Source organism: Malus sylvestris, chromosome 5 (genome assembly GCF_916048215.2).
Source record: "Malus sylvestris chromosome 5, drMalSylv7.2, whole genome shotgun sequence".
Classification (NCBI taxonomy): domain Eukaryota; kingdom Viridiplantae; phylum Streptophyta; class Magnoliopsida; order Rosales; family Rosaceae; genus Malus; species Malus sylvestris.
The window spans coordinates 44,947,358-44,969,359 of record NC_062264.1 but is presented as its reverse complement, the minus strand read 5'-3'; the positions used below and the strand labels follow the sequence as shown (position 1 = coordinate 44,969,359).

At 32.1% G+C, this 22,002-nt stretch overlaps 4 protein-coding genes and 1 pseudogene across 4 annotated transcripts; 2 read left to right on the top strand and 3 right to left on the bottom strand.

The window, feature by feature from the left end:
• The first annotated feature begins 1,416 nt into the window (after positions 1–1,416).
• LOC126622962 (uncharacterized) lies at positions 1,417–3,923 on the top strand. The gene is made up of 4 exons (XM_050291626.1): positions 1,417–1,758; positions 1,841–2,227; positions 3,691–3,747; positions 3,885–3,923. The coding sequence occupies exons 1-4, from the start codon at positions 1,480–1,482 to the stop codon at positions 3,921–3,923; spliced, it is 762 nt and encodes a 253-aa protein (XP_050147583.1). The 5' UTR covers positions 1,417–1,479.
• Positions 3,924–5,217: 1,294 nt separating this feature from the next.
• On the top strand, positions 5,218–7,848 carry LOC126624335 (uncharacterized). Its single transcript, XM_050293402.1, has 2 exons — positions 5,218–6,310; positions 6,623–7,848. The coding sequence occupies exons 1-2, from the start codon at positions 5,218–5,220 to the stop codon at positions 7,684–7,686; spliced, it is 2,157 nt and encodes a 718-aa protein (XP_050149359.1). The 3' UTR covers positions 7,687–7,848.
• A 1,866-nt stretch (positions 7,849–9,714) lies between these two features.
• Positions 9,715–10,516, bottom strand: LOC126624351 (uncharacterized). Its single transcript, XM_050293419.1, has 3 exons — positions 10,363–10,516; positions 10,117–10,280; positions 9,715–9,947 (listed from the first exon to the last, which is right to left on the bottom strand). The coding sequence occupies exons 1-3, from the start codon at positions 10,444–10,446 to the stop codon at positions 9,746–9,748; spliced, it is 450 nt and encodes a 149-aa protein (XP_050149376.1). The 5' UTR covers positions 10,447–10,516; the 3' UTR covers positions 9,715–9,745.
• Positions 10,517–10,694: 178 nt separating this feature from the next.
• On the bottom strand, positions 10,695–11,461 carry LOC126622961 (uncharacterized). The gene is made up of 2 exons (XM_050291625.1): positions 11,013–11,461; positions 10,695–10,905 (listed from the first exon to the last, which is right to left on the bottom strand). Exons 1-2 carry the CDS (start codon positions 11,414–11,416, stop codon positions 10,695–10,697), a joined length of 615 nt encoding a protein of 204 aa, XP_050147582.1. The 5' UTR covers positions 11,417–11,461.
• Positions 11,462–13,285: 1,824 nt separating this feature from the next.
• On the bottom strand, positions 13,286–21,054 carry LOC126624318 (uncharacterized; annotated as a pseudogene).
• Between the last annotated feature and the right edge of the window lie 948 nt (positions 21,055–22,002).

The window sequence follows — 22,002 nt, the reverse complement described above, 5'->3', positions numbered from 1 at the left end:
AGAACATTAATTGTACGTCATATGTTATTATGTAATTGAAGTGACACTTAAAAAAAATTTTCTTCTGATCACAAATTGAAGTCACACTTAAATTTTTTGAAAGCACAAATCTCACATTAAGTTTGACAAGTCTTCTAATCAAGTTGGGGAAGGATTTTGGGACACAATGATCCTTGACCTAGTAATATAAATAAGATAGCTCATTTTTATTTCTCGTACATATTTTTTGTAATTTTTAACTTTGAATTGAATGAATTAAAGAAGATAAATGATAAAAAATTAACAAATATGTATGAGAAGTAAAAATAAGTATATGACTATATCACTTTCATCTTCATATAATGTGCGAGTCGATTTAAGAAATTTTATACGAATTAGAGACGAAATATCGTAAGACTAACTTATCACGTGGTTAAAAAATCTCAAACTCTGCTAAACTTTGATCAAATCATTTCAAGTAAACGTGATTCGATGGACCTTAAGTTCTCCGTCCAAATTTGTTTTGAAAACACAAACGATATCAACACAAGCATCATGAAATGTGTACACTTTGATTCAAGCGTGATTAATAACTTGGTTATATCGTCACGGTTGACAAAAGAGCACAGTTTATTATTTTCTAGGTTGAATGAGACTCAATCCGTGCTTAATTTTTTAGTCGTTAGGATTATCGTCGAATGTTTTCTTCCATATTTATAATGCAACTACGCAAGGTCTGCCTCATAAAGTTTATATCCCACCGTTATTAAATCAATTTCTTAATTACAACGCTTTCTTTTTTGTTGTTAAAAGATTTAATAAAGACATTTAATTGATAAGATTATAAACTTCATTACACCCACTCCAACCATGGCTTATAACCTAAAATTCTCTTTTTCCCCCCCAAAAACCCACTCCAACCCATGACTTAAAACTAACCTAAAACCTAAAACTTATTCTGAGGCCAAATACCAGCCCCATTTTAGGTCACAAAACAAACTGAGCTCCACCAAATGAGACTGAAACAGGGGCTGTGAATCCCACACCCCTCACCCAACTTGCCCCATGCGCCTCACTTTCCCGTTTGTTTCCTGCTGAAGGCCCACCCACGTGGGTTGGGAAAGTGGGTTGTCAGCATTACTGTAGCCTAATGGCTACTTGTGTTCATCCAAAAGCCAATTTAATTGGACCGTTGGTTAATCCAACCGTCCACGTTCTAATTTTTTTTTTTATATTTATATATTTATTAAATCTAACGGCTTAGATCGAATATAATCAAATCTAAAGGTAAAAAAAAAGGATCCAACGGTCCAAATTTAAATCCAACGGCTAAAATAATTTTAAAAAATTATTTAACTTAAAATTCAACCAAAAACTCTATAAATACCTATCTATTTGTTCAAACATCCACACAAAACTCACTTTTTCTCCTACAATTCTTCCAATTTTTCTTTCTACCATTTATTCTCATTTCCAAAATTTTCAAGATGGCAAAAGAGCATGTTAGAGGTCGTAATTGGACCTTTGATGAAGATAATTGCTTTATGTTTGGCATGGATTTCTGTTAGTGAAGATGGTGCCGTAGGCACCAATCAAAATAGAAAGGATTTGTGGGGTAAAATCGTTGATAAGTTCCATGAAAACTCTAACGCCGGTCGAAGGGAAGTTGGTGGTGTTTATGATCGGAGGAAGATTATCAACAAAGCGTGCACTTTGTGGAAGGGAAGCTTGGAGAGAGCCATGGTTGACATGCCTAGTGGAATGGGCGCCTCAGAAATTGTGAGTTTCTTTGTTAATATTTTACTTGTCATGTACATAATAGTATTTTGCAACTAATTATTTTTATGTATTTGTTGCATAGGGTGACAAAGCAATGACAATTTACAAGACAAGAACTACTCCAAAAAATCAAGCTTTTAAGTTGCATCATGCTTGGAACATCCTCAAGGATTGTCCGAGGTGGGGAACCGATGCGAATCAACAATGTGGAAGATTATTTCATAATGAAGCCCCACCCCCAAATGATGTCAATGAAGGTGTGAATTTTGCCGACAATGAAGGTATCGACCAAATGAGCCCAACTTCTTCTTTGCCAAGGCCCTCGGGTAGAGATAAGCAAAAGGAAGCAAAGAGAAAAGGGAAGTCCCAAGATCCGATACGTGCACAATTTGCTAGCGAAATGGCAAGAATGAACGAAAACCAGTGTCGTCGGCAAGAAGAATCGGCCCAAATGTTTTTGGCCAGAAAGGTACGAAACTAATTTGATAATGGAGGACCTCGACAAATACACTCCAGAGAGGAAGAGATACTTACGTGGTAAGCAAAAAGAAATTTTACGAAGGAATGCCACAAGGAGTATATTTCAAGATGATGATTCATCTCAAGACTATCACCCAAGTCCACCACCAAGTCAAGATGATGGATATCATTATTAGGTTTATGTAGTCTATGAGTTTTCGATTATATTAAGTTTATGTGGTTTATTAATTGTCTTTTTTTTTTTAAAGTTTATGTGGTTTATCATGATTTTCATGTATTGATTTAGTGATTTTTCAAAATTGATCGGAATTTAAATATTTTTAGGTTAAAATGTTCATAAAGTTAATTTAGGATAATCTACACAATTTTTTTTTAAAGTTAATTTAAAAAATAAATAGCCTTAATTCATTTTTTGATAATCTGGGGCTAAAATTTTAGGCCAAAAGGGTTGGAGTAGAAAAACTGTTTCTGGGCTAAATATTTTTAGGTTTTAGGTCAGGATTGGAGATGGTCTTAGGGGTGGTTTTGATGTGGCCTAGTAACTAATGTGGCCCGGCGCGTGATCGGTAGTTTTGATTTGGCTTTGTTTGTTCGTGATAATTGATGTGGTCTTGTTACTTTATAGGTGAGTTGGTATATAAGTCTGTTGTACTTGCCGTTTTTGTGGTAGATTTGTACTAAGAATGCTTGTGTTAGTGTGTGCACATTTATGGTAGCCGATAGAGGATTATTTTTAAGGAAAACTAACCAAAAGGGTTTGAAAAGTTTAATTTTTAACCAAAAACCATATTGAAAGTTTATTTAATGGTTAGTACAAAGCCCATTATTATATCAGCCCAAATACAATAGTCCAGACTAAATAATATTATAGTTTGTCAATTTTACCCCTAACGGATGTGGTTAACCTAATTTAACTATTCTGTTAGATTACTCGGTTTGGGGTCAGCCGAACGTATAAACTAATTGAATTTAAATTTTTGCCGATCAGTTTCAGTGGGATTTTCAACTTTTTATGAATCTGGTTGAGTGGTTTGAGTAATGCTTGCCGACGAATGTTGAGAGCATTTTGAAATCGTGATCGCCGTTGTTCAATTTTTCCGGAATAAACATTTGTTTCAGAACAGATTCGCAGTGGTTGCATATTTTGAGATTCTCTTGAATCGTTGTCATCGTCTTTCATATTTGGATAGATTTTCGTTTGGAGGTAATCGACATTTGTTCCGGAATAAACATCGGTGTTGTTCGTTGTGCTTGAATATTTTAACTTGAGTGATCGTCTTTCATATTTGGATAGATTTTCGTTTGGAGGTAATCGACATTGTTTTTTGCAGTTTTGTATTCGATTTTGAATTCGATTTTTTGTTTAATTCGAATTCGATTTTGAATTTGTTTTTGTATGTAATATGCTTCGCTTTTATTTGAATTTATATATTGTTGTTGATTTATTTTCAGATTATCAGATTGATTCGGTTTGTGAACTTTTCAGTTAGGAGTTTCGAAGAATCTCAGGTAAGTTTTGATTTGTTTGTTTGTTTGTTTGTTTTTTTTTTTTTTTTTTGAATTGGAATTCGATTTTGAATTCTTTTTTGCATGAATTATGCTTAGCTTTTTATTTGACTTTTATATTGTTGTTGATTTGTTTTCAGATTAGCAAATTGATTCCGGTTTGTGAAATTTTCAGTTAGGAGTTTCTTATTTCGAAGAATATCAGGTAAGTTTTTTTTTTTTTTTTTTGTTTATATTGTATGTTGGTCATCTTGATTTTGTTTTCTTTTTCAGAAATTTATTATGAATTAATTCGTGTTATGCACATTTGATGTTGTTAACATTTTTTCAGAAATAGTGTTCTTTTTTTATGAAACAGTGTGTATTTCAGTTTATTTTTTGTTTTTGTGATTCTTGTGTTTTATAACTAGTGTAATTTCGTTCACTTTATATGTATATTGTTTAACTAATAGGTGTTCATTAAACTGAACTATTTATCAAAGTGAACTAGAAAACCACACTTTTTTACCAAAGCAAACTGAACTATTTATCAAACTGAACCATTTAGCAAACTGAACTACAAAACCACACTATTTTACCAAAATAAACTGAACTATTTATCAAAGTGACTAGAAAACCACACTTTTTTACCAAAGCAAACTGAACTATTTATCAAACTGAACTATTTAGCAAACTGAACTATTTATCAAACTGAACCATGTAGCAAACTGAACTATTTATGAAACTGAACCATTTAGCAAACTGAACTATTTATCATATTGAAGTAGAAAACCACACCTTTTTACCAAAACAAACTGAACTATTTATCAAAGTGAACTAGAAAACCACACTTTTTTACCAAATCAAACTGAACTATTTATCAAACTGAACTAGAAAACCACACTTTTTTACCAAAGCAAAATGAACTAACTGAACTATTTATCAAACTGAAGTAGAAAACCGCACTTTTTTACCAAAACAAACTGAACTACTTATCAAAGTTAACTAGAAAACCACACTTTGTTTATATTGTATGTTGGTCATTTTGATTTTGTTTTTCTTTTTCATAAATTTATTATGAATTAATTCGTGTTATGCACATTTGATGTTGTTAACATTTTTTCAGAAATAGTGTTCTTTTTTTATGAAACAGTGTGTATTTCAGTTTATTTTTTGTTTTTGTGATTCTTGTGTTTTATAACTAGTGTAATTTTGTTCACTTTATATGTATATTGTTTAACTAATAGGTGTTCATCACATTTTATGTTTTTAACATTTTTCAGAAATAGTGTTCTTTTTTTACGAAACAGTGGATATTTCAGTTTACTTTTTGTTTTTTTTGTTGTTTTGTGATTGTTGTGTTTTATGAATAGTGTTATTTTTTTCATTTTATATGCATATTGTTTAATTATTAGGAACTGATTTGTTTTACAAAAATTTGAATTTAGATTTGCAACCGATTAATAAACAGTTGTTGTTTATTAATAAACAGTTATGGAGAATGGTAAACAAGCTCGGTTTACATATGGTGGTTTATGCGTCGTTAGTTCTATTTCATCATCTTCTACCTTCAATCAGATTTGCATTGATCTTTGTTCTAGGTTTAAGGGTTTGAGAGCTGGTTGTTTTGAGTTGCGATATGGTTTGAATGAAAATCCTAATTGCGTGTTAGATTGTGATGCCGATGTTCTAAACATGCTGATGGTTCTTGATGTTGTTGGGAAATCGATTGTAGAAATATTGGTTATAGACAAATGTGATGGTTCCATAGTTCAACTACCTTCGGAAAGCACATCTTCTTCTTGCCGTACATTAGACTCTATGATTGTTTCTAGTGAAAATGATCATTTAGGAAAGTATGGTTCATACGGTGTGCACAATTATATGTCATGTGAATGGGACAATTACATAGAATTTGAGGGGCAAGTCTTTAGGGGAGGTTGTGTTGATTTCCGAGATAAGTTGAAGAAGTTTTCTGTTGAATGTGGTTTTGATTTGAAGTATTTGAAGAATGATAAGAATCGCATTAGTGCGGAGTGTTCTAGGAAGGAATCTGATGGCTGTCTTTGGCGTGTGTATGCATCCAAGTGTGATATTAATAACTTTTTTGTTATTCGGAAGTTGCATAATCTGCATACATGCAAGGGTATGATTCGAAAGAAGAAAAACAAAGTTGTTGGCCGACAGTTTGTTGCTTCTCTCATCAAAGATAAGGTTCAATCAAATCCTCTTATTAAACCGAAGGAGATCATTTCAAATTTAAAACAGTTTTATGGATTAGATATCGATTATTCTACTGCCTATTTTGGCAAACAGAGGGCAGTTTTTGAGTTAAATGGTGATGATGTTGATGCTTACAAGTTCTTGCCTTGGTATGTTGAATCTGCTCGTTCAAGCAATCCTGGATCTGTTTTTGAGCTTGAAGTTGTACCGGAGAGCAATAGATTTCTTCGTTTGTTTATTGCTTATGATGCATGGATAAAAGGTTTCATGTTTTGTCGCCCGATGTTATTCATTGATGGTACTTTTATCAAGAGCAAATACAAGGGAACACTTCTGTCTTGCTGTGCAAAAAATGGTAACGATGGTGAGTTAATAATTTTAGACTTTTATATTGGATATTATTTGTTTCTGTTTTCTTACTGTGCAAAAGAAACATATCCAGAACTAGTTGAAGAACAGTTTAAGAAATAGTTCAATCAGTCTCATAAATAGGTGATACTTTGACTGTATCTGTTTTTATTTTTTTTTTATTTTTTTGGTGCATTGGTCTTTGATTTTATGTTCAAATAAAGTAAAAAGGTTGCAGAAGTAGTTCAAACAAAGTATACTAAATAGTTCAATTACAGTTTCAGAAGTAGTTGACATTTGACAGTGCATTTTCACTTTTGCTGTGCAGAGATTTTTGAGGTTGCTTATGCTATTGTTGATTCAGAAACGATAGCAAATTGGAGATGGTTCTTGGCAATATTATCTGGTATATTGAGGCCTCAAGGGAGGGTGATTACATTTATGTCGGATAGACATGATGGTATTTTGAAGAGCATTCGAGAATTCTTTCCCGAGTGCCCACATTCATTTTGTATTGTTCATTTGAAACAGAATGTGAGTACTTTATTTCCAAAGGCTGCTGGTGAAGGACTAAAGAAGAAAATGATGAATCTGTTGGCAAATTGTGCGTACGCATGTACGCCATCTGATTTTGATGATTGCATGGCTGAATTCAAGGATAATGGGCAAGGGCATGTGAAGAATTTTTTGTGTGATTTGCCAAAAGAGAACTATGCTATTGCCCATTTTCCTGGTAAGAGATGGGGATCGATGAGCAATGCACTTTCAGAATCTTTTAACGCCATGGTGTCGAATAGTCGTTGTATGCCACTTATGGATCTTCTTGAAGACATTAGAGTTCGGTTGATGGGTAGTATGGCTGAGAAAAGAATATTTGGTCAGAATATTCATACGATTTTGTGTCCAAAGAAAGAAAATGAGATGAAGTTGATGTTGAAGGAGGGCATGCATTGGAGGATTAGTCGTTCTGATGCGGATGTTTTTGAAGTTAGGACAGAGTGGAATCGGTTTGTTGTTTGTCTGGATGATAGGACATGTTCTTGTGTGCAATGGCAGCATAATTGTTTCCCATGTTCTCATGCTTTACAGGTGTTGCAACATGATAATCGTGATGTTTTTGATTACGTTGATGATTACTGGAAAGCAAGCTTTTATCGGAAAACATATCAATTTGTCATGCATCCATTTTCAGATTTGGAAAAGCCGAATGTTGATACTATCATAAATGGTGTGAGGCCTCCAATTACAAAGATTCCGTCTGGAAGACCAAAGAAAACTAGGATCAAATCTGCTGGGGAAATCAGTGGGAGTAAGAAGACTGTCACTTGTAGTAGGTGTGGTTGTTCGGGACATAACAAGGTTTCATGTAAAGTTGTTATACAAGAGGGTTGATTTTTTTTCCTTTTTGTTTTGAGAGATGGGAGTTTTTAGTGATATGTACCAGATTTTCATTTTGGATATTTTTTTTATTTTGTTTCAATTGGTGTTTGGGAATATGTAATTGTTGATTTGGAATTATGTTCGAGTAATAAATATGAATTCAATGTTTTAGTATTTCCAGTTTTACGAAACAGTAGGTTGAGTTTGATAAATAGTTCAGTTTGATAAACAGTGAATACATGTCCATGTTTATGGCTTTGTGGTTTCAATATCTGTTTTGTAGGTTGTATGTAAGTTTGTGTATTGCATTTTTGTAGGAGGCAAGTATGTTGGTTTTCATTCTTGATCTAGTTAATATTCCTTTTTAGGTAAGAGAAAATGAAAAAAAACCACACTACTTATGAAAACTAGGATCAAATCTGCTGGGGAAATCAGTGGGAGTAAGAAGACTGTCACTTGTAGTAGGTGTGGTTGTTCGGGACATAACAAGGTTTCATGTAAAGTTGTTATACAAGAGGGTTGATTTTTTTTCTTTTTTTGTTTTGAGAGATGGGAGTTTTTAGTGATATGTACCAGATTTTCATTTTGGATATTTTTTTTTATTTTGTTTCAATTGTTGTTTGGGAGTATGTAATTGTTGATTTGGAATTATGTTCGAGTAATAAATATGAATTCAATGTTTTAGTATTTCCAGTTTTACGAAACAGTAGGTTGAGTTTGATAAATAGTTGAGTTTGATAAACAGTGAATACATGTCCATGTTTATGGCTTTGTGGTTTCAATATCTGTTTTGTAGGTTGTATGTAAGTTTATGTATTGCATTTTTGTAGGAGGCAAGTATGTTGGTTTTCATTCTTGATCTAGTTAATATTCCTTTTTAGGTAAGAGAAAATGAAAAAAAACCACACTTCTTATGAAAGTGAAGTAGAAAACCACACTTTGTTACCAAAGCAAACTGAACTATATATCAAAATGAATTATTGATGATAGTGAACTAGAAAACCACACTTTTGTATGAAAGCAAACTGAACTATTTATCTAAGTGAACTAGAAAACCACATTTTTTTAGGAAAGCAAACTGAACTATTTATCAAAGTGAACTAGAAAACCACACTTTTTTACCAAAGCAAACTGAAATATTTATCAAACTGAACCATTTAGCAAACTGAACTATTTATCAAACTGAACTATTTAGCAAACTGAACTATTTATCAAACTGAACCATTTAGCAAACTCAACTATTTATCAACATTAAAGTAGAAAACCACACTTTTTTACCAAAACAAACTAAACTATTTATCAAATTGAACTATTTAGCAAACTGAACTATTTATCAAACTGAACCATTTAGCAAACTGAACTATTTAGCAAACTGAACTACAAAACCACACTATTTTACCAAAATAAACGGAACTATTTATCAAAGTGAACTAGAAAACCACACTTTTTTACCAAAGCAAAGTGAACTATTTATCAAACTGAACTATTTTACTAAAACAAACTGAACTATTTATCAAAGTGAACTAGGAAAACAGAGGGCAGTTTTGGGTTAAATGGTGATGATGTTGATGCTTACAAGTTTTTGGGTTAATATTCCATTTTAGGTAAGAGAAAATGAAAAAAAACCACACTACTTATGAAAGTGAAGTAGAAAACCACACTTTGTTACCAAAGCAAACTGAACTATATATCAAAATGAATTATTTATGATAGTGAACTAGAAAACCACTTTTTTTTCAAAGCTAACTGAACTATTTATCAAACTGAACTAGAAACCCACACATTTTAACTAAGCAAACTGAACTATTTATGAAAATAGATTAAAATTTAGATTAAGTCATAAAACATATATATATATATATAGAGAGAGAGAGAGAGAGAGATAGAGTTGTGTCAAACATGTTTGACAATGACATTTGTAAATCATAGCAAAAGTAAGCTTGAACATGTAAGTATTGATTCAGTTTAGACCAATACTTTCCACCATCTCTCAGATTTTCATCTTGAACCTTAAAATAAAAAGTACATCCGAATCAAAATTACATATAATGCGTATTTTTTATTTTTTATTCTAATGTCCAATGCTTGTGAGTTGTTGTGAGATTTCGATATATGCTTCTTGTTCCCTTGTCCAGCTGAAATCATGGTTCATCAAATCCACGAGGATATGTTTCCTTGCTTTCATTACTTGATGATCTTTGATACATCTTTGAACCTTCTGGTTAGTTGATAGTTGGTCAATGAAGCTCATCATGTATAAGCCGCAATCTAATCTGATTTACAAAGAAATTCATGGAATGATTATGAGTATTAAAATGAAATGAAATGTGTGGTACAAACTATTTCTATAACTGTATCAAATTATTCATATTGTTTCTGAAACTGCAGTAAGCACAAGCTATACATATATATAACTAAAATGCTTTTAATTTTATAACGTACGATGTTGGTTTCTGTTGTGCACAGGTTCTGTCTTCTTTGACTTGGAATTCAAAGTCACTTTTGATGGAATTAATTTTCTTCGTTGTGGCTTGAGTTGAATCCATAGCATTTGAATTGCTTGTTGATTTTTTTGCTTTATCCAGCCAATATTGAACAAAGTGGCCCTGCAAAAATTTATAATGTAATAATAAGATGATTGTTTTTCTATAAATATGACAGAGTTTTTGGTTGTGCGTTTTTGCTTACCACAATTTCTGCATTTTCCCAGTAGCAATCAAAGTCCAGATCTTCATCTGTTGTGCTTTGTCGAAGAGAATTGTAGTGAATCATTTCTGCATTTTTTGTGTCCAAAACTACCAAGGAGAAATGGTTGTAATGAAATAATGGGAAGAAAATCTTTGATACTATTCCATATTGGTCCATCAATTGGTTGTAGAGCATTTCCTTGTTTTGCAGAGTTGTTTCAATGCTTTGTTCATTGATGTTGTGCTGTTGAAAATGAAAATCATCAAACATCATAATTACAGATTAATTGTTCTAATTTTTATATGTATATGTAAATTATTTTTTTCAGAATATTAGTTGTTTTGTTTGCTCACAAAGATTGTTGTGGAGACATAGAAGTTCTTTTGTTTCGTGATGTTCTCTTTTTCTCTTTTCATGTAGCAGAAAGAATCAACAATCTGAGTTGATGTAGGTCCATTTGCAATCAAACTGTGCAGGTCATCTTTCAACACCATTATTCTGTAATAGTTGAAATCTGTAGTTTCAGCCGTCCAGTATTCATCACTGCAGGACAGTGCAAAAGTATTAGTTATACAATAATTCGTCAGTGCTTATAAAGTTATGGGAGTGTGTAAAAACTTCAGTTAAGAGTTTTGTTTTGTATTACTTACCTGCTGTCTATTGACCAGAATTGAGTTATTCTTCTTCTATCATCTGGTTTCAGCATCTTGTACACTTGAAGTTGTGTCCAATTCACACTGCTGTCTATGTGATTTGTTGCTGGAAGGTCATCCGGTTGTGAAGAAGGCTCATCTTTTAAATCCAGGTTGAATGATGGAATTTCACCCAAGAGTTTCTTTCTGTTTTTTGTCTTTGTCTTTGCTGCTTTTTGGCTGAATGTTTGCTTTTTGACTTGTAGATCATTCTTGTTGAGAGCATTGTTGCTTTTTAGAGCTTCAATATCTGTTTCTTCAATTTGTTGCTTGTTTGATTCTGAAACTGGTTTGGCATTTTCCTTTTTCTTTCTCTTGATTGCTGTTGGTGGTTGGAGTGTTTGGCATCTTTTCTTCTGCATCCTTGATTCACAATTGTTCTGTTCTTTAGGTTGTGTCTTCCTCTTCCTCTGCCTTTGTAGTGGTTGTTCTTTTTTCACCTTTTTCTTTGCAATTTGCATTGGTTCTCCAACTTCTTCTTCAGTAGTGGTGTCAATCTGTAGATGAATTGTCTCCTTCTTCGTACGTGATCTGTTTTCTATTTTTCCAAGCATTTTCCTTTGTTCTGTCCTCTTTGTTGTTTTGGATATCATTTTGACATTGGCTTTGGTTGAGTTTGACATTTGTACAGTTATTCTAACTGAAACCATCTGTCAATATAGTTTTTATTAGAATCCAACTTGATCGTAAACAAAAAAAAATCAGTACAAGTACACAATTATATTTGAAACATACCAAGGTGAATTACTATTTATGGAATTGGAAAACATTTTTATAAGTGCATAAATCTTTATAAGATTCATATAACTAAATAAATTAGAAATAAAAATGTACAATAGCAGGTGTTTTATGTGTAAGATCTGGAAAAATTGCAATTCTATTTATAAATGAAGCAATTGTAAACTGTTTTGTAAACACTATTTATTAAACTTTAAAAAACACAAACTATTTACTGAATGTAAAAATTATTAACAGACAATCACACTAGTTCGTGCAATAGCGTAATATATGTTTATACTACTTGTTCGTGAATGCATCCCAGATTTTACTATTTCCGTACATTTCAATTCTATTTACAAATGAAAGCAAATTGTAAACTATTTCGTAAACAGTGTTTATTAAACTTAAAAATCGTGAACTATTTTACTCAAATATAAAAATTACAAACAGAGAATCACAATAGTTCGTGTAATAGCATAATGTATGTTTATATATTGAACGATTAGCTAGTAAATAGTCTTTTCTTGGGTGGATCTGTGATGGATTCGTACTGATAGTAAATAACAAAATAAATTTAAGCAAATAGTATAATCTGGGTTTTGTTTAAGTTGATGCATGTTATTCTATATGCTTGATTCCAGTAGATGTTTGTTATATAAACAATGAACCGTATGATTTTGCGAAATATGTTGAGAAAAATTGTAAGATTGTTACCTTCTGTTTATTTTCTGGGTATTTCTGCGACCAAGTTGCTCAGCGAAGTTGAAATTTGCGTGAATTCGTCCGTAAAAGAACTGGAATGATGTACGAAATCGGGAAATGAGGATTGATGATTTGAGCTGGGGGCTGGGTTTCTGGTTTTTTTTATAGTGCATGCAGTTTCTTCATCGTGGCTTATCTGTGCGTGAAAATGGGAGTGGTGTTAGGGAGAGAAAGTGAAGTTAGCGGAAGAGTGAAATGATGATTTTTGCTGGGAGTTAATTATGCGTGAAGGATGGGGTGCTGATTTGGAACTGAAAAAAAAAAAAAAAAAGCTGTTATTTTTCATTTTTTAGATATAGTGTGTACATATATTTCAAAAACAGTTTAAGTTTTCTAGTTTTTTGTTTTGCATAAATTTATCTAATTTGGTAACTATATTTTTTGGATAATAAAAGGGAACTTTAACAAAAAAGGAAGTGCCAAAATGTAAGCATGTGAAATTTTTTAATATAGTTCTCATTCTTATAAGTTATATCTCAAAGAATCAGGTATGTGAAGTTAATTGGCTTCATACTAAACTTCTTTTTCATTTTTATATGGTTTCTTTAGATGAGTAATGGTATTAGGCCACATAGGGCAAAAAAATTATAAAACGTACGCAAGTATGGGATGGACACCAGCATACAAGCCCACCTGAGCTCGGGGTTTTGTATGTAGATGTACATTGATATAAAAAAGGAAGTGTCAAAATGTAAGCATGTGAAATTTTTTAATATAGTTCTCATTCTTATAAGTTATAACTCAAAGAATCAGGTATGCGAAGTTAATTGGCTTCATACTAAACTTCTTTTTCATTTTTATATGGTTTCTTTAGATGAGTAATGGTATTAGGCCACATAGGGCAAAAAAATTATAAAACGTACGCAAGTATGGGATGGGCACCAGCATACAAGCCCACCTGAGCTCGGGGTTTTGTATGTAGATGTACATTGATATAAAATGTAATTTGTAAAACTCAAGCTAATGTAATAAAATCCTCATCTGGAATGTCATCATATTGACCATGTTTATTTTGTTGTCTTCTGTCTTCAAGTATCTTCTTCAGTCCATTTGCATAACTATTTTTGTGATTCATAAGTGTAGTTGCAATTTGAGCTCTTTTAGCAAATACATCTTCCTTCTCAAAGGTGGCTTCTACCGGTTTGTCCTCTTGCACTTGGGTTGCAAATTGAAGGACAAATATGCCACAATCCAATCTGCATTTTTTTTTTTTTGGATAAACAAATAAGTATGACAGATAATGAGATCATATTATAACATTCGATGACATATTAAACTGAACTATTTATCAAACTAAACCATTTAGCAAACTGAACTATTTATCAAACTGAACTATTTATCAAAGTGAACTAGAAAACCACACTTTTTTACCAAAGCAAACTGAACTATTTATCAAACTGAACTATATATCAAACTGAAGTAGAAAATCGCACTTTTTTTATCAAAACAAACTGAACTAGAAAACCACACTTTTTTACCAAAGCAAACTGAACTTTTAGCAAACTGAACTATTTATCAAACTGAACCATTTAGCAAACTGAACTATTTATCAACATTAAAGTAGAAAACCACACTTTTTTACCAAAGCAAACAGAACTATTTATCAAACTGAACTATTTAGCAAACTAAACTATTTAGCAAACTGAACTATTTATCAAACTAAACCATTTAGCAAACTGAACTATTTAGCAAACTAAACAACAAAACCACACTATTTTACCAAAATAAACTGAACTATTTATCAAAGTGAACTAGAAAACCACACTTTTTTACCAAAGCAAAGTGAACTATTTATCAAACTGAACTATTTTACCAAAACAAACTGAACTATTTATCAAAGTGTGTGTATATATGATTTTCATGGTCCTTCTTATGTGTTTGAATGTATAAATTTAATTGAAAAATATAGAGATCAACTTGTTTGTACTTACGAGTCCTCCTTTTGTTGGGCGCAAGTTAAGCATCTTTCAATATCTATTGTGAGATTGCTGTCTCCTTTGAAATATTTGTAAAATCCTTCAATTTTGTCTCTCTGCCAAAAAATCAAAAAAAAAAAAAAAACAAAAAAAAACAACAAAAAAAGAAATTGTATTATGAAGTTTGATTTTTCCTATCAGCATAAGAATATAGTTTGTAATTGAATTATAGTTTTGTTCTTACCACTTGAACAACATGATCAAAGTATAGGTCTGTATTCCCATGTACCCTTGGTAGTTTGGAATTGTAGTGTGTCATTTTTCCATTTTTAATGTCCCAAACTACCAAGCTGAAGTGAAAGTAATGCCTGATCAATATGAAGACCTTTGCTACTTTATCCACATTATCTTGCAAGACTGTCTGCAATGTTTTGTCAATATGCTCCTGATCACTCTTGCTTTTCTCAATCTCCATATCATTCTGAACCAAGAATACACATGTATTTATTAATCTTAATTAATGAGCAACACTAATTCTTAAACTGAACAAAAAAATACACATTTTTTTTTCAATCTCCACATATCATTCTAAACCAAGAATACACATTTAAAGTTTTAAAGTGAATGCAAGGCCTTTTCGCAAACTGAACTAATATCAAAGTGAACTATTTAGCAAAGTGAACTAGAAAACCACAGTTTGTTACCAAAGCAAACTGAACTACATATGAAAGTGAACTAGAAAACCACGCTTTGTTACCAAAGCAAACTGAACTACATATTAAAGTGAACTATTAGCAAAGTGAACTAGAAAACCACACTTTTTTTACCAAAGCAAACTGACCTATTTATCAAACTGAACTATTTATCAAACTAAACCATTTAGCAAACTGAACTATTTATCAAACTGAACTATTTATCAAACTGAACTATTTAGCAAACTGAACTACATATTAAAGTGAACTATTAGCAAAGTGAACTAGAAACCCACACTTTTTTACCAAAGCAAACTGAACTTTTAGCAAACTGAACTATTTATCAAACTGAACCATTTAGCAAACTGAACTATTTATCAACATTAAAGTAGAAAACCACACTTTTTTACCAAAGCAAACAGAACTATTTATCAAACTAAACTATTAGCAAACTGAACTATTTATCAAACTGAACCATTTAGCAAACTGAACTACAAAACCACACTATTTTATCAAAATAAACTGAACTATTTATCAAAGTGACCTAGAAAACCACGCTTTTTTTACCAAAGCAAACTGAACTATTTATCAAACTGAACCATTTAGCAAACTGAACCATTTAGCAAACTGAACTATTTATCAAACTGAACTATTTATCAAAGTGAACTAGAAAACCACACTTTTTTACCAAAGCAAACTGAACTATTTATCAAACTGAACTAGAAACCATTTAGCAAACTGAACTACAAAACCACACTATTTTATCAAAATAAACTGAACTATTTTATCAAACTGAACTTTTTTGTAAACAAAACTGTTTGGCACTTACAAATATGAATGAAGGAAGATACAGATTTTTTTGTTGCCTCATTTTTGATTCGTTTTCTGCCATTGTGTAGAACGAAGCATCAATTATGTTGGCATCGATTGCTCCATCCACAAACAATGATGTCAGATCTGATTTTAGGACAACAAGGTCATTCACAATGGACCCTTGCCTTGGCTGCATCCAGAAGTAGTCCCTGTATCAGAAAATAAAACGTATTATATATCTATGTATATATGTGTGTGTGTGTGTACACATGTATTAGGTTATGATTAATAATGTAAACTTACATTTTCTCTTGTCTGTAATATTCCTTGAATTTTTCTTTTGTCTCATCTGCAAGTAACTTGTACGCCCTTGTTGATGCAGGTAGATGATACCGTTTGTCAAGCTTTCGCTTTACAGGTTTCTTTGCATCCTTCTTTGCAGGTTTGCTTGCTATTTCTTTAGCAATTGGATTCAAGGGTGATTCAACCTTGGGCTCCTCCTTTCCTTTCTCAATTATTAGATCCAATGGTTGGCTTTCTGACGGCAAAATTGAAGGGCTTTCACTGTCACTCACAGCATATATGTATTTTGCCTTCTTTTATTTTTTCTGGATGGGGATATAATCATAATGTGGATCGACATTTGGTTTACGATCATCCCTCATTCGAATATTTTTTACCAGTGTTCTCGTCTTCTTTTTGGCAGTCTCTTTTTCTTGCTTTTCAGCATCCTTGATAGTTGGAGTCTGCATTTGAACACCTGGTTGATCTCCAGAGGTTGCTTTTTCAGTGGCAGCGTCTTTTCCTTCATGATCTTGATCCTCCTCATTTTCATCTGGACCATGATCAATTGCATGCCTTTGTTTTGGATCCTCCATAGCCACATCATTTTCAGTTGCATTCTCTTGAACTGGATCCTCAGTAGCAGTATCCTTATCATGTGTATGCTCTTCAACTTGATCATCATTATCTGGATCCTCACCTTGATTTTCCAGTAGCTTCTTCTTCAAACTTCCAATTTCATCCAGAAGTTTATTTACTTTCATAGAAGCTGCTGTGTTCTTTAATTGCAACTGTATCATTTCTGTGTTCATTGAACTAATCTTCTGCTTGTCCTCAAGTCGTTCTTGCAGAAGCTTTTCAATATTTCTGTTAAGGGCTCCAGTTGTTTCATTCATTACAATTGAATTTGTGTGTAGGTTGTCGAGTGCATATATCATCATGTGACTGAGGACTAGATACCTCTTTTGATCCATGCTCGCACATCTTTTAAACTTTTCAAAATCTTCCACACCTAATGTATTATCAATCCCGAAGAAGTCCTTTTGATAACTTGCATCAAATTTCATGAATTCTTCTTGGTACAGTTGATCAAACTGTAACTGAGCTTCATTGATGGTGATGCTTTGATCTTCTTCAGCTCCAACTTCAGTTCTCTTCCTTTTCCTTCCCGGTGTCTTCTTTTCCTTTTTCTTGGAAGACTCATTATTTTGTTGAGGATAAGGAATGGCATTACATTCTTCTTGATTGATGTTGGAATGCTCCCTTATTGGTTCTTCAGAACAAGGAATACCTCCACCAATCTGCACAGTGACACATTAAATAGTTGTTAAATTACATAATATGAAACTGAAGTAGAAACCACAGTTTTTTACAAAAATAAACTGAACTATTTATCAAAGTTAACTAGAAAACCACACTCTTTTTACAAAACAAACAGATCTATATATCAAACTGAACCACTTAACAAACTGAACTATTTATTAAACTGAAGTAGAAAACCGCACTTTTTTACCAAAACAAACTGAACTATTTATCAAAGTTAACTAGAAAACCACACTTTTGTATGAAAGCAAACTGAACTATTTATCAAAGTGAACTAGAAAACCACATTTTTTTACAAAACAAACTGAACTATTTATCAAACTGAACTAGAAAACCACACTTTTTTACAAAACAAACTGAACTATTTATCAAACTGAACTATTTAGCAAACTCAGGTATTTAGCAAACTCAACTATTTAGCAAACTGAACCATTTACCAAACTGAACCATTTACCAAACTCAACCATTTACCAAACTGAACTATTTATCAAACTAAACCATTTAGCAAACTAAACCATTTAGCAAACTGAACTATTTATCAAAGTGAACTACAAAACCACACTTTTTTACCAAATCAAACTGAACTATTTAGCAAACTCAAGTATTTAGCAAACTCAACTATTTAGCAAACTGAACCATTTACCAAACTGAACCATTTACCAAACTCAACCATTTACCAAACTGAACTATTTATCAAACTCAACCATTTAGCAAACTAAACCATTTAGCAAACTGAACTATTTATCAAAGTGAACTACAAAACCACACTTTTTTACCAAATCAAACTGAACTATTTAGCAAACTCAAGTATTTAGCAAACTCAACTATTTAGCAAACTGAACCATTTACCAAACTCAACCATTTACCAAACTCAACCATTTACCAAACTGAACTATTTATCAAACTAAACCATTTAGCAAACTAAACCATTTAGCAAACTGAACTATTTATCAAAGTGAACTAAAAATCCACACTTTTTTACCAAATCAAACTGAACTATTTAGCAAAAATATACTGTTTATTGAAATACTTTTATTATTTTTCCTTACCTCAATTTCTTCAACTCGAATGTCTCTGATTGCTTTGTGGATTTTCGTTATGTCCCATCTTCCAATGGCAGGAATCATGTTTTCTCGCCCACTTATTGTCTCCACCAGATTGGTGTGAAGACAAATCCAATACTGCATGAAATAAGAACTTTGAATTACTTTCTTGTGTAATTTATAAGAAATAATTCATGTTTTTTAAATATAGTTCTTATTTCTTACCAAAATAAGGGCAGTGCATCCGCTTGTTGTTGCTGATTCTTCTCCATTTTTCCTTTTTTTCTTTGATTTGTTAATCCTCTTGAACAAGTAGTCCCTCACTCCTTTTGCCCAGTTGTATTTGCTGATTTGGTCCAAAGCTCCACAAATTGTTATGAAGCTCCACGATATATAAGTTCCAGATGTTGCAAATAACAGTGATTGTAGCAGATGCACACATATAATTGAAGCAGTAGCTTTTGCCCTTTCAGGAGTTTTGTCTTGGACTGATTTTTGGTATGCTTGAACAATGTCCTTTGTTTTCACTATTTTTTGCTTTGCAAAGTATGTTTTGACAAAGCTGTCCTTCATGTTCTTTGTGGATTTGTCTGTGTTTGGTAGTTCAACCCCTTGGTTGTTCAATCCAAATATTTGAACGACGTCTTCACTTGTTATTGCTTTTGGCTCATGATCTCCGAATTTGAACCGTTGTTGCTTGGAGTCATAGCATTGTATGATCTTGATCAGATCCATATCAGATTTCTTTTTTCTGTCCGTTGCAACAATTTCATCATCCATGTAGAACTTGATTAGACTCCAAAATGGTGTCTCGGCCAAATGATTGATGACATCTTGGCATTGTTGAAGCATTGGTCTGTACAATTGCATTGCATTTGCAAACCCGAAAACGTTGCATCTATATTGAACATAAGAAGTTGCTGGTCTTATATTCTCTATCTTACGTGGACTCTTTACAGCGAAAGTCTTTATTCTTAGTTTCTTTGTTCCGTCCATCTGTAAGAATAAACATAGTTTAATTATTACAACTATTTTTTACCAAAGCAAACTGAACTATTTATTAAACTGAAGTAGAAAATCACACTTTTTTTACAAAACAAACTGAACTATTTATCAAACTAAACCATTTAGCAAACTGAACTATTTATCAAAGTGAACTACAAAACCACACTTTTTTACCAAATCAAACTGAACTATTTAGCAAACTCAAGTATTTAGCAAACTCAACTATTTAGCAAACTGAACCATTTACCAAACTCAACCATTTACCAAACTCAACCATTTACCAAACTGAACTATTTATCAAACTAAACCATTTAGCAAACTAAACCATTTAGCAAACTGAACTATTTATCAAAGTGAACTAAAAAACCACACTTTTTTACCAAATCAAACTGAACGAGAAAACCACATTTTTTTACAAAACAAACTGAACTATTTATCAAACTGAACTATTTAGCAAACTCAACTATTTATCAAACTGAACCATTTACCAAACTGAACTATTTATCAAACTGAAGTAGAAAACCACACTCGTTCGTGAATGCATCCCAGATTTTGTAAACACTATATATTAAACTAAAACACCACCAGAATAGAATGTTGATTATATTTAAGTTATTTAAGCAAAGAAAACAACATATGAGGGCAAGAAAATACTATTTAAAGGTTATAAGAAAACGAGCAGTTATCAAAGTGAAGTAAAAATATACCATTTTGCAGAAACATTGCTATTCGAAGCATGCAAACTTACATATTACTGTAAAATCACCAAAAATATCAGAAATTTTGTGGTACATACCTCTGTTTCTTCTCTGTTGCTTTTATTTCGCAAATTTTTTGCGTGTTTTCGTCTGGATGCAAATCAGAACTGTGAACTGGAAACATAATTCACTTTTTAGAATCTCAAACATGCAAATGCACATATTCAGTAAATTAAAGTAAGAAATCATCAAGAATATCAGAAATTATAGGTTCGTACCTGTGTTTGTCCGATTTCGACTCTGCAAACGTACAGTTCGAATGTTTTCAGTTTTTCGTCCTCAAATGTAGTTTGTGGGTTGAGAAATTCCGGATTTGATGTGTAGATTATTGCTTGAAAACTTGAATCGAACTTGAAAACGCTTTGAGAACTTGACGTTTGCAGCAATGGAGGTTTCGTTTTTTTAGTACGGTGTAAGGGTTTGGTGAACATTAATGGCGTTGGGAGGGATGATGAATTTCAGTAACTTCAGTTAACGGGCCTGGGTTAGGCTCCGTTAGGGGTAATTTTGGAATATTAATTGTTATGCGGTTTGGGCTTTTTAGTGAGCCCGTGTGTTTTAGTTTTGTAGGGCCTAAGATAAAAGTTTTGTGTCCTTATGATTAAAATTTAAGCCCTTTTCATTAAATAATAGTTTAGGGTGGTTTTTCATTAATTAAAAGTTAATTCAATCCCTTTTCATTAAAGCTCCCTTATTTTTATTGCTCGTTTGTGCAAATTACCTCCAAATCATATATTTAGTCACTAGAAATTGTATCCATGGGAAATAGAAAATTGCTATCATTTATTGTTAAAAAAAAAAAAAAACTTCATGAGGAAAATGACGTGCAATTTTCGCACAAAAAAAAAACTTCATAGAGTAAGGTAGCTATAATTAAATCTCGTGACGACACTCCGCCTTTGAATATTAACGCTCAAAAACGGTGGATGATGTGACTTATATAAAAGACACAAGATAAAAGCCTAATTTTGATCAAGAATTTCATAGATAGGCAATAAGGACAGATTGTTCAATTTATCGATTTATCGTTTAAAAAAAAAAAACTTTATCTGTTTATTGTTAAAGAGGAAATTTTCATCTTTAGTTTAAACATTACTATTGGATAGGACCTTATGTGGGGGCTGGAGAATACGTTTTAATACAAATTATACATGTATGAGTGATTTTATTTGGACGTAGAAAACTGACACGTTATATGTGATTTCTAATATGATAAAACCGTCATATGTTAAAGAGCATCTCACTACGTAAATTAATTTTGTGTGTCTAAATAGCTTGATTGTATATCTAAATCTACATCAAAGAGTAACGACTAAAATCGATCCATGGAACTAAGAATGGTCCCACTGGAAATGGATCATTCCACTGTGTATATCGTGGCTAGCTACCTTACTCTATGTGTGTTTTATATGAATAGAAGATAATGATCATACATTAATTTAAGAATATATTTATATTTATGTTATAATCAACTATGAGCTCGTTTGGAATTGCATTTTAAAATGACATAAAGCATTTTTAGAAAAAAAAATTATGGGTTGAAAAGCACTTGAAGTGTTTCCTAAGCACCACATAACTAGTAATTCTTGTAGGCACTTTATGTACTATTTCAGAATTTATTTTTATTTTTACAA

Coding starts and splice junctions, on each gene's coding strand:
- LOC126622962 (XM_050291626.1), top strand. CDS start 1,480: ATGTTAGAGGTCGTAATTGGACCTTTGATGAAGATAATTGCTTTATGT. Junction 1,759..1,840: donor GAATGGGCGCCTCAGAAATT/GTGAGTTTCTTT, acceptor TTTGTTGCATAG/GGTGACAAAGCAATGACAAT. Junction 2,228..3,690: donor AAATGTTTTTGGCCAGAAAG/GTACGAAACTAA, acceptor ATTTATTTTCAG/ATTATCAGATTGATTCGGTT.
- LOC126624335 (XM_050293402.1), top strand. CDS start 5,218: ATGGAGAATGGTAAACAAGCTCGGTTTACATATGGTGGTTTATGCGTC. Junction 6,311..6,622: donor TGCAAAAAATGGTAACGATG/GTGAGTTAATAA, acceptor TTTGCTGTGCAG/AGATTTTTGAGGTTGCTTAT.
- LOC126624351 (XM_050293419.1), bottom strand. CDS start 10,446: ATGATTCACTACAATTCTCTTCGACAAAGCACAACAGATGAAGATCTG. Junction 10,281..10,362: donor GGGAAAATGCAGAAATTGTG/GTAAGCAAAAAC, acceptor AAATTTTTGCAG/GGCCACTTTGTTCAATATTG. Junction 9,948..10,116: donor GCACAACAGAAACCAACATC/GTACGTTATAAA, acceptor TTTGTAAATCAG/ATTAGATTGCGGCTTATACA.
- LOC126622961 (XM_050291625.1), bottom strand. CDS start 11,416: ATGCAGAAGAAAAGATGCCAAACACTCCAACCACCAACAGCAATCAAG. Junction 10,906..11,012: donor TTCTGGTCAATAGACAGCAG/GTAAGTAATACA, acceptor ACTGTCCTGCAG/TGATGAATACTGGACGGCTG.